Below are 11,179 nucleotides of genomic sequence, written 5' to 3'. Positions count from 1 at the left end.
TTTTTTATTTTTTTTGTTAAATCAAGAAGGTCTCTTATTTTGAAAACCAATCCGCCACCCGGAATCACATGACCCGGACTGTGGAGAGGTGAAGTGAGCAGATAGTTCTGTGTGTACATGTCTACTTTAGCCAAAGTCATGTCCAGTAAGTACAGAGTTCTCCGTGTTTCGCAGTTTAATGTTAAATCTCTGAGCGCGGTTTTGAAGCCTGCGGCTCTCCGTCACTCGCTGAAGCTCCGTGTTTGTTTCCCCAGAGTTCCGTCTGGCGGTGGTCCAGCTGCAGGTGAGCAGCGTCAAAGCAGACAACCTGAGCAGAGCCCGGAGGCTGGTGAGGGAGGCTGCAGGACAGGGCAGCAAAGTGGTGCTGCTACCGGTGAGCAGGAGGAGGAGGAGGAGGAGGAAGGGGGTCCTCACGGCTGCTTGTCAGCAGTCTGAAGTGCTTATTTTAAAATACAACCAACTAAACAAGCCAGTGTCCGGAGAGGCTCAAATTGAGCTGTAGCTCAGAGCTCAGAGGACTTTTAAATAAAATCGATTTTATTTAAAAGTCCTCTGAGAGAACGGCGCTTTAACATTAACGCGGTGTCGTCTTTGTGTTTTTATGAACTGTTTGTTCCCTTTTCTGGACATCCGTTAGTGCAGGAATGAAATATTTCTAAAAAGTTCCCAGGACAGGACCGTCAGATGACCTGCCTTTTTGGACTGCTCAGATTTGCCCTATGAGCTTATGATCTCCTTGTCGTTAACACAGGAATGCTTCAATTCTCCATATGGGACCAGCTTCTTCTCCAGATATGCCGAGAACATCCCAGGAGAATCCACCCAGGTGCTGTCGGAGGCAGCAAAGGAGAACGAGGTGTATCTGGTGGGAGGTGGGAAAGCATTTAAATCTGATAGAGTACATTAAAGTTCACTTCTAATGATGTTACTGTAAAGGAGCTGATGATGCTTCGTGTAGTTCAGTAAGAGTTGTGTGTATCACGCTGTGGTGTTAGATCCTCAGAGTTAAAAGCTCACCATAGTAGAGTTAATATATAACTCCACTGTGTTTCCTGCTGTGGGTTGTCAAGACGACGTGGAAAATGTAATCTGTTTCTGGGTAAACTGTTGGGAAAATAGTGACTTTGAATGTTTAACTTCTGGGAAACAGCTGGTCTGCTGCTTGCACGTTACCGTGTTTTATCCTCTAAGTCAGGGGTGTCAAACTCAAACACACAGTGGGCCAAAATTCAAAACTGGAACAAAGTCGCGGGCTAACGTTAATATTTATTGAAAAAAAAAATCTTCTTCTAGATATAAGAATGAATCTTTTCTTATGGACTCAAACAAGTTTTGCTGAAAAACTGAATATGGAACAAGCAAAGCTTAATACTAAACAATATCTATATTAGCTGTATAATACCAGTAGGCCAGCTCTGATAGTAATTTGGTATGGCTTCGCGGGTCAAATGTAATTAGGCTGCGGGCCAGAGTTTGACACCTATGCTCTAAGTGTTCCCTCAGAAACCTTTTTAACAGATCATCACACTAAACAAGCTCAAGGTTTCGTTTCACAATGTCGGTGTATGTGCAGGTAATCCCTATGAGATAAAATCTCAGGTTTAAGACTTTTTTAAACTCTTGGATGAGGACGATGTCACAAAGAGGGATATCTGCTGTTCAAATAAATGGCCTGTATTTGTACAGCGCTTTTACTAGTCCCGCCTAGGGACCCCAAAGCGCTTTACACGTCCAGTCATCCTCCCATTCACTCACTGGTGGAGGCAAGCCACAGTTGTAGCCACAGCTGCCCTGGGGCAGACTGACAGAAGCGAGGCTGCCATATCGCGCCATCGGCCCTTCTGGCCAACACCAGTAGGCGGTAGGTGAAGTGTCTTGCCCAAGGACACAATGACCGAGACTGTCCGAGCCGGGGCTCAAACCGGCAACCTTCCGATTACAAGGCGAACTCCCAACTCTTGAGCCACGATCGCCCCAAACCTTCTGTTTCCAAGAGGTGGCCAATCAGAAGAAAGGAGAGGAGAGGCGCTGGTCTCAGGCAGAGGCTGGACTGATGGGCTTCACCACGGACAGTATAAAAATAGGCGATCTGACCTGTTGAAGTCCTGTTTTTTTTTTAAGCATTGAGTTGAAAGTTTTCTCCATCGTTATGTTGGGTGCAAAGTCCAGGAAGTGACGAAGTTTTACAGAATTCTCCCAAAGATTTATTTTAAGGAGTCTTTGGTTGTTGTGTCTCAGTCAGAGTCCAAGGATAAACACATGGAGATAGTGATGATCGTAACAGGACCACTTGCCACCCAAGTGTGGTCGTCGTTTAAGAAGATTGGGATAACTTTAAATCCAAGTTCAGTTCAAACTACTTTTCGTTATGTCGATGTAGGTTTCCGGTTGTCCAGGTCATTGTGCTCTTAACTGAACCTTCTTTATGTTTGTGATGACGTCTCTCTCGTCCAAGAGCCTTTTCATTGAGACCTCTTGAGTTTTTAAGCTCTTAAGACTCGTCATCATCCACAGGATCCATTCCCGAGGAGGATGGTGGGAAGTTGTACAACACCTGTACAGTGTTTGGCCCTGATGGAGAGATGATTCTTAAACACAGGAAGGTATGTGTGGGTCGTATACAGTGTGGTCAGTTGCAGAGATGAATCCTCTTCATCTTTTTTCTTTCCTCCTCTAAGATTCACTTGTTTGACATCGACGTTCCCGGAAAAATCCGCTTCCAGGAATCTGAGACGCTGAGCCCGGGGAACAGTTTATCGCTGTTTGACACACGTGAGCGACAGTCGCAGACTTTCTGCCTCGCAGTCTGGATGAGTATACGTTGATCTGATGTGTTCTTCCTGCAGCGTTCTGCAAAGTGGGCGTTGGGATCTGCTATGACATCAGGTTTGCGGAGCTCGCCCAGCTCTACAGCAGGAAGGGTGAGCGTCTGAAAGGAGTGCTTAGATTTTGTTTTCCTGTGATGTACCACAGCTGATTGGACTGCGCTTTTGTCCTCAGGCTGTCAGCTGCTGGTTTACCCCGGAGCCTTCAACATGACCACAGGCCCCGCCCACTGGGAGCTCCTGCAGAGGGGGAGGTCAGACTGAGGGTCATAGTCAGTCAGTCCCAAAAGAATAAATTGCTGCAGACATGTTAGAGTCATCTTTCAGCCATGTCTGATCTGACATGTTACTTATAAGGCAAACGAACGCCTGAATGAACACAAGCTGAATAATAAACGCAGCATGAAGAGAGCTCAGTGACTACAAACTGACATCTGCTGCTGTTTAAATCTGCATGAATCATTTTAATGTGTCTTTATGCAGGGCGCTTGATAATCAGGTGTATGTGGCCACAGCATCACCTGCCAGAGATGAAGCTGCCTCCTACGTGGCCTGGGGTCACAGCACCGTCGTGAACCCGTGGTAAGAAAATAAGGGCGTGATAAGGCGGTTAAAGTTTTCAGAGGGACAACTTGAGGCAGTAAAAGTAGAAGAATTCAGGGTTTTAACCATGTGGAGCAGTTAGGGTGGCGTACAGATGTAGCATCAGCGAGCTGTTATCAGAGTTTATCTCACGCTGTCTCTGGTTGAGCTGAGGAGCTCCAGTAGGACCAGTAGACTAACTTGAAAAGCAGCTTTTTTCAGACGTAAATTTATTGTAACTTTGTATCTCATGAGCTTTAAAAACTTTGTCACAAGGTTTAAATCCAGTGAAGCCTTCCTACGCTTCGTCTCCACTCCTCCTGCAATTCTACACGTTCTGAGCCGTTTATTGTTCGGATGCCGTGCACGCCATGTAACGTGTGACTCAGGTAACAGGAGGCAGGTTAAATAGCCCACAGTGGGTTTTTGGTTTGGATCTGGGCTGTTAAATAGCCCACAGTGGGTTTTTGGTTTGGATCTGGGCTGCCACACAAACAGCCTGAGGGAATATTTCACGCTGGCAGGCGCGACCAAAGAGCTTTGAATTAATTGAATTGAAAATTTTATTTCAGTCAACAACAACAACAGATTATAATTTTACATAAAAGTACTCAAACAGTAACTGAAAAAGGAATAGGCTGAAGCCTTGTGGCTTATACTCATCCTCTCCCTTACCCCCATAGAAATAATCAAATCCTTAACCAAGAAAATAAATACATTGATAAATAAGTTGTATAACAGTTTGAAAAGAAATCAATGATCAATCAAGAAATTAAATCAACACAAAAAATATTTAACAAACCAAATTTCTATAACCTTGTATAATACTAATTTTTAAAATCTTCCTGAAGAATGACAAAGAAAAACACATCTTCAGTTCATTAAGTCCATCCCATAATTTCACTCCCAAAACTGACACATCTATACTTAACATTCTCACTTTAGGCATTTCAAACTTATAAGACCCTCAAATCATATTTTCCATCTCTTAGTTGAAACATACTTAAAATACAAATTGGAGCATTCTTTGTCATCACACGATATATCATTTCTAAAGTTTTCGAATATATAATGTCCATGAATTTTAACATAGATGATCCTACAAAAAACTGGTTGGTGGACTCCCTATATCCAACTTTATTTATTATTCTAATAGCTCTTTTTTTGCAATTTAAATATTGAATCCAAGGTTTAAAGTTCATCTGGGAATTTCGGCTTTTCCAGGTGTTTTGTTTCTTTCTGATGACTCCACCCCGTCGTGTTACCTGAACCTTCCTGCAGCTCCTCTGCTGTCATGTGTGGGTTTTGTTTGTCTGAGGAACAGACGTGTTTCTTTAAGCGGAGGCTGTGTGCTGGGAGCAGTTTGTTATCTTAACCTGTTCTACAGGCATCAGCTGCTGACGTCGCGTGAGTGTCACCGAGAGGTCTGAAGAGTTGCTCATCAACTCTGAAAATGTCGTCAGTTGAAAAGTGTCCAGCGACACGTCCCTGCCTGCCTGCTCACGCCATGACCGTACAAAACAGATGAAACTTAAAGCTTAACTGTGCATCAGCATTTAAAGTTTTAATGTGTTTCCTGCAGGGAATCTATGTGAATGCAAAATAAAAACAACAACTAGCTGTTATCACCTAGAATAAATTATTCAATACTTTTTTGTAAAAATGAAATAAGAAAATATCAACTGTGAGGAAGTTTAAAGGAGCGTTTCAGACTTGTGAATAATTCTGTTGTTGCAGGGGGGAAGTCGTGTCCAAGGCTGGAGCAGAGGAAGCCGTTATTTATGCCGACATCGGTGAGGAAAAGCAGAAGTCTGCTCGTCTCTGTGAAAGTCATTTACAGTTATGTAATCTTTGATCAGCTGGTGAGGAAAGTGGAAAAATGAATTTCTGCTCTGAGAGGTTTTAGTTTCCTGCTTTAATGATTTTCTCTACAGAATAATAATAAAAATGAAGACCTGACCATGTAAAACAGAAAACGTTTCAGCAGCAGTTACTGCAGAGTGCTCGTATTTACTCTGGCGTTGCTGTTATTGTGTCTTCTCTCTAAACGTGTCGCGTGTTTTCAGACCTGCAGTATTTGGCCGACATCCGGCAGCAGATCCCGATCACATCTCAGCGTCGGGACGACCTCTACGCGGTGACGTCAGTGCAGGAAGGCTCGAGCTGAACTCTGAACTCGGGTCCAGCTCTTCAAATCGAGCAAAAAGGATCCTGTTCTCATCCACGTGATTCTTGTTAAAGTAGATAGAAGAGAGAAGCAGGAAGCAGCAGCTCGCTGTCTCACGGTCCAGCAGAGGAGGAAGACACAAGAATCAGCTGGACAGTCGCTGATTGGCTGTTTTAAGATTACTTGAATGAAAAAACGTTGCATTAAAAGCTGTGACTTTTGTATCCAGATCTAGTTAAAATCTTTTTGATGAGCAGTGACTCATTTATCATTTCTGGTTACGCTTGTTTGTTTTCAGAGTTTTCTTTGTTTCTGAATCAGTGCTCAAGAATAAAAAACAAACAAACCTGAAATCCAAGCTTTCTTTTACTGTAAAATAAACATGAGTTCACCTCTCGTACACTTTTATAGATCTATGAAGTAAAAGAGGGCTTCGTGTCATTTTGGAAGTCTTTATTAAATCTTCAAATAGGTTCTCGCAAAAAACAAAAACTAAACATAAAACAACCACCAAGAATTGTTCTTGTACAGTATTTTAAAAACTATATTTAAATGATAATTACAACAAACATATTTACACATCACTGCTCTGTGGCTTCTGTTTTTAAGTGACCGTCAGGACTCAAACATCCGTCTCCCGTTGTTCCTGGTTCATCAGCTCGTCTTCCAACCTGAATTGATGCTGTCTTTTGTATCCTGATGGTGACAAATAAACAACCTGACAGCTCTGTTATACTTTCTCTTGTTTTGTGTCATATAAATACTTTTAAAAATGGTGGATGTTCATATTAAACAGGTTTTATACAGTGAGGTCAGCTTACGTACAAGTGATTGCTGAGGGAAAAGCTCAGACTGCTCCAGGGTCTCCAAATCATCAGCTTAACAATGAGCTCTTTCACATTGTATTTTGCTCCAGTACAGACACTTCATTGGCTCCCACCACAGTATAAACTTCCCTTTAAAAATCCTTTTAATAGTTCATAAAACTCTCAATGGTTTGGCCCCCAGTACAGCGAGATGCCCTCAGATCAACACTCAAAACCTTTAGTGTTCAACAGGCTGACATTCAGCAGCTCATCACTCATTCATCCGTTTTCTTTCTGTTATCCAATCAGGGTCACGGAGGGCTGGAGCCAATCCCAGCTGACAGGGTGAAAGGCAGGGAACACACAGACGGCCAGTTTAGGATCACCAGTTAACCTGATCCCATCATGTCTTTGGACTGGAAGCCAGAGTACTCTGAGAGAACCCACACATGAACTCCACAAACGAAGGCCCCAGGTGGGATTTTAACCCACGACCTTCTTGCTATCAGGTGCTAATCACCGCATCACTGTGCCGCCCTCAACACTGTAGTTTTTCTGTAAAGCTTTATTTTGAAGTTTTCACTGCCTTAAGGTATTTTAAACCTTCACAGGTTTTTATGTGTTTATCATTAAGCACATTGAGTTTATGTATAATTAAATAAACTGGATGTGATTTTCTACATCCAGCTGTGTGACGTCTCACAGAAGACGTTCCTAATGTTGTGATCTCAGGCACACGTCTTACAGCTTTATTAAAGGAGGCACAGATTTGCTTTGCAGCATGACAGCATGCTCAAACGTTCATCCAGACTCGTATAAAAATAGAAACTAAGAGCCTCTTATCAGGGCATTTTTCCCAGTAGTTAAAACAGAATTTCCATAATTTCTCCATAAAGTTCACCAATAAAAAAGCTCCACTGGTTCCAGTCTGAAGGCAAAGGCTGCAAATATTTGATTTAACTATTTGCACTATTTTCTATTAAATTCACTGATAAACAAACACATTGATCTGCTTACCTCTCTGTTGTTGTTTGTGCTCTTCCTTCTTCCTCTTGCTTATTTTGTCCAGGTGGATCTGATACGCCACTCCAGCTATCACCATGATCCCAACTACCACACACAGACCTGTGCTGTACATCCACATGGCCGACGATGCTCGAGTCGTCACAGGCCTGACCTCCACTCCATCTGAGCAATCATCAGGAAAAAACAATATCAGTGTGCCATAGAGCCAAGGCCAATAAATAAAGTGTCAATAAATAAATAAATGAATAAACAAACAAACATTTGACTCCAAAAAAAAACCTGCAATAAAAAAACACTAAAGAAGAAGATTTAAAATCCAGAGTCCAAATCCATAGACTGTATTTAAAAGATGTACATCACCAAGGTGACTTTTAAAATTTTTGACTGATTGATTAACTGATTGATCCAAAAGTGATAAGATTAAAAAAACAAAACTGTCTGTCTTTACATGTTAAACTAGAGCTTTCAAACATTCAAAGATGATAAAAACTGGACTGGTTTGTTAACTAATATCAAACCAGTCAGACAGGTGACATTACCCAGTATAGGGAACCAGCTGATAGCAGAATTTGCTATGAGTTTCACAGATAAGGAGAATCTGCTGTGTCTGAACACTAATGACTGCACTTACAGGTTGACATCACGGTTTGGTTCATAGATTGGTTATCAATGATGCACGACACAACGGAGTCGTCGGACATGTTGAGGGTCAAGTGGCTGGTGATGTTGTAGAGATCGTCTGGGAGTGATGTCATCTGAGTCCTCACCGACCCTGCGGGGGGCTCCTCGCTGTCGTTGATGAGCCAGTACACTGCAGGTGTGGGATAACCTCCAGTGGAGTGACACAGGAAGACCTTCTCATCGCCCTGCACTGCCTCTTCCTTCTCCAACTTTGGGGTGCTGAAACTGGCTGCAAACATATGTGTTGATTCTATATTTAGTAATATTTAGAATCTCTTTTCCTCCAGTAATTACATGAAAGAAGCTGAGGAATTAGAGAAAGCATTAAGACATTACTCATCATGGAAACAATGCCTCCAACACTCCCACAATATGATCGTGAATGTTTTCATGCAGCAGTTGTTTGTTTTTTTCTAGTCTTCTAACTACATATGGTACCTACAAATCATTACAGACACGTGTGGCGTGTTACAAATGTGCAGGAGTTTTGCTGAAACACATCTGAACTGTTACAATTCAGGTGTTTATATGATAAGATCATCTACCAGTGATGTAAACAAGAGACAAACGTGACCTTATATCCGACGTAATTCAGAAACTCTGACTCCCATCTGGACTCAGGCAAAGAGGGAAGAAGAATAAATAATGTCTGTAACTGTTGGTGCAAAGTTAAAAGAAAACATGCACTCACTGTACTATAACGCATATTAAACTGGAACCTGAATGTTGTGTCTGTACATGAATACAGAGACTTTGTCACAAACAGATGTGGAAAACGTTCAATTTTGTTAATTAAAAAATCCTTAAAATACAAAAAATTAAGTGTCTCGTGCTTAAAAAACATGTCCTCATTCGATACTCCGACAAATTTTACAGCCATGGCTGCCACCAACCACCAGAGACTGGACTTCTAAATATCCTTCTTCTGCTTCCCCCTGAATCGCGCGGGACTTACCTGCTGTCCTGAGGCATGCGGTGCACAGCCTGGCGCTCTGATTCTTCCCTAACACCATGAAAAGGCTGTAAGATGTTCGGTCTTCAACGGGACGAAAGGCTGGCAGGTTTAAAGACACGTTTCCAGTCAGAGGAGCGTCAGCTGGGACTGCGACTCTGTTATTGCTCCATGTCTCCACACTTCCATCGGGCTTCCATACCGACCTGAGTACCAACTCACTGTCTCTCATCCACTCAATGGTGACATTCTCGGAGTTGACTAACTCAGGGAGAGCGCAAGGCAGAGACACTGGCCGTCCCACGATCCCCAGAAAACAACTGTCATCTGCACACAAAGAGGAGACACGCTATTTACTGTCATTATGTCACCGTGTGATCTGCAGACAGTCAGGCATCTTACCCAAACAGGCGCACAAACGAAATAAACTCAACAGAAGTCCTGCGCGTAAAAGTGCCACCGGCGTCTCCGGATTTGGGCGCATTTGCGCACAAAAACTAGAAAATCGATCAACAGACGTTTTTCTCTTCAGCTTGAAAAAGCAAAACTCGCTCATTTCTGCGTAATTCAAATGTCAAACTTCACTTCCTCGTCCTCTGCTCGTTCCAACCCCGAGTACTCCTCCGACCTCATTAATGTCAGTCATGCGGCGGCCTGTTGTGCCATACCTGCTCGCGCTCCCTCTCTGTCTCTCTCTCTTTCTTGCGTCTTTTCTTTTCACGTTAAAAACGTGCAAAAATACCGCTGAAGGATTTAAAAATAAAACATAAAGTAGAAAAATAAAAAATCAAGCATAAAACTCGAGGACGGTTAGTTTCTGTCAGCAGTTTCTTCATTGAGCGGAAATTAGTGCGACCAGTTCACTTCATGTCAGGTAACACACACCCAAACACACGACACGAAACGTGATGACATCTGACTCTGTGACTCGACAGCATCTGGAGAAGAAGCTACAATCAAACTTCCTGTTATTGCGGTTACGTTTGTTTCATCCAGAGGAAACTAAACGAGTTTGTGTTTCATTTTTTCACCTGATCGCGAAACGGAGAGTATCGTAAAAGTAAAAGTAGTCATTACTTAAGTACTGTACTCGGTTTTAAGGTACTTGTAGTTTACTTTCATTTTCTGCTAATTTAACGTGATGGACACGTTAATCTACACACAGTTATTATAATCAAAAACATTATTCTGAAACTTGTCTCATTTTAATATTTGTGCCAGTAGATTACTTTGAGTGTTATTCAACCCCGCTGGATGAAAGTACTTACTTAATATACTAACTTTATTTATGAAGTTTTAATTTACTTTTAATTTATTTAAACAGATCTATCTTTGTTTTATTTCTATTCTCCTCTGTACTTCTACTACTTTGGATGGAAATATTGCACTTTGTGCTCCGTACCTTTTATTTAAAATCTTTGTTTATTGTTTTGGAAAATTCAAAATAAAAGTATATTTTTGTTTAATTATCAAAGAAAGTATCAGCAGTATCCAAGCAGTTAAAATAACCCAAAAACCTTAACGTGATAAATACAAAAATTTGTCAGTAATCATCTAGTAATGTCATTTTTATGAGTTTACATAATGACTTTTACTTTACTTGTGCCATTATTTACGACTTTTACTTCAGTAAAGAGTCTAAATACCTGTTTTATCACTTAAACAGATAATCAGTATAAAAATATTTGTGCAACATAATTTTTCATGTAAAATATCCATAATTAAGGCAAATGATTTTAAATGAGCCTGGCAATTTTTCTGAACCAATTTTCTACTCTTTATTTTTACACTTCACTTCAACTCCATTGCAAGACAAAAAATCCTGGTAACACCATTTTGCCTAAATGAAAGTGTGAATGCATGCTGTTTGTTCTAATATACTGTCTGTCACTTTAATCTTCATATATATATATATATATATATATATATATATATATATATATATATATATATATATATATATACACATATATATATATTCATATATATATATATGAACTCAAACTAAGTGAAAATTAAATCGATGTGCAGTAACGTTTTAGGGGGCCGAATAAATCACAATATTGTGAGTGAGATCAGCATACCTAAAAACACTGTGAATATAAATATTAAAACTGTGTTTTTAAATAACCTTAAACTC

At 41.0% G+C, this 11,179-nt stretch overlaps 2 protein-coding genes across 2 annotated transcripts; one reads left to right on the top strand and one right to left on the bottom strand.

Annotated features, from left to right (window-relative positions):
* Window positions 1-13: 13 nt before the first annotated feature.
* nit2 (nitrilase family, member 2) lies at window positions 14-6,024 on the top strand. Its single transcript, XM_085132273.1, has 10 exons — window positions 14-145; window positions 255-373; window positions 752-872; window positions 2,515-2,603; window positions 2,679-2,772; window positions 2,847-2,921; window positions 3,001-3,079; window positions 3,309-3,407; window positions 5,145-5,200; window positions 5,474-6,024. The coding sequence occupies exons 1-10, from the start codon at window positions 118-120 to the stop codon at window positions 5,572-5,574; spliced, it is 861 nt and encodes a 286-aa protein (XP_084988399.1). The 5' UTR covers window positions 14-117; the 3' UTR covers window positions 5,575-6,024.
* LOC146502390 (T-lymphocyte activation antigen CD80-like) lies at window positions 5,511-10,146 on the bottom strand. Its single transcript, XM_085132269.1, has 5 exons — window positions 9,442-10,146; window positions 9,043-9,366; window positions 8,038-8,316; window positions 7,398-7,568; window positions 5,511-6,270 (listed from the first exon to the last, which is right to left on the bottom strand). Exons 1-5 carry the CDS (start codon window positions 9,593-9,595, stop codon window positions 6,197-6,199), a joined length of 1,002 nt encoding a protein of 333 aa, XP_084988395.1. The 5' UTR covers window positions 9,596-10,146; the 3' UTR covers window positions 5,511-6,196.
* Window positions 10,147-11,179: the final 1,033 nt, after the last annotated feature.

The sequence above is a fragment of the Neolamprologus multifasciatus genome, chromosome 15 (assembly GCF_963576455.1).
Source record: "Neolamprologus multifasciatus chromosome 15, fNeoMul1.2, whole genome shotgun sequence".
NCBI lineage: Eukaryota > Metazoa > Chordata > Actinopteri > Cichliformes > Cichlidae > Neolamprologus > Neolamprologus multifasciatus.
This window is presented reverse-complemented; position numbering and strand designations above follow the sequence as displayed.

What these genes read in the sequence shown, in the direction of transcription:
- nit2 (XM_085132273.1), top strand. Translation starts at nt 118, where the DNA reads ATGTCTACTTTAGCCAAAGTCATGTCCA. An exon ending in TTTATCGCTGTTTGACACAC is followed by an intron (nt 2,773 to 2,846) that starts GTGAGCGACAGT and finishes TTCTTCCTGCAG; the next exon opens with CGTTCTGCAAAGTGGGCGTT. An exon ending in GAGCTCCTGCAGAGGGGGAG is followed by an intron (nt 3,080 to 3,308) that starts GTCAGACTGAGG and finishes GTCTTTATGCAG; the next exon opens with GGCGCTTGATAATCAGGTGT.
- LOC146502390 (XM_085132269.1), bottom strand. Translation starts at nt 9,595, where the DNA reads ATGAGCGAGTTTTGCTTTTTCAAGCTGAAGAGAAAAACGTCTGTTGAT. An exon ending in TCGTTTGTGCGCCTGTTTGG is followed by an intron (nt 9,367 to 9,441) that starts GTAAGATGCCTG and finishes CTTTGTGTGCAG; the next exon opens with ATGACAGTTGTTTTCTGGGG. An exon ending in CCAAACCGTGATGTCAACCT is followed by an intron (nt 7,569 to 8,037) that starts GTAAGTGCAGTC and finishes ATGATTGCTCAG; the next exon opens with ATGGAGTGGAGGTCAGGCCT.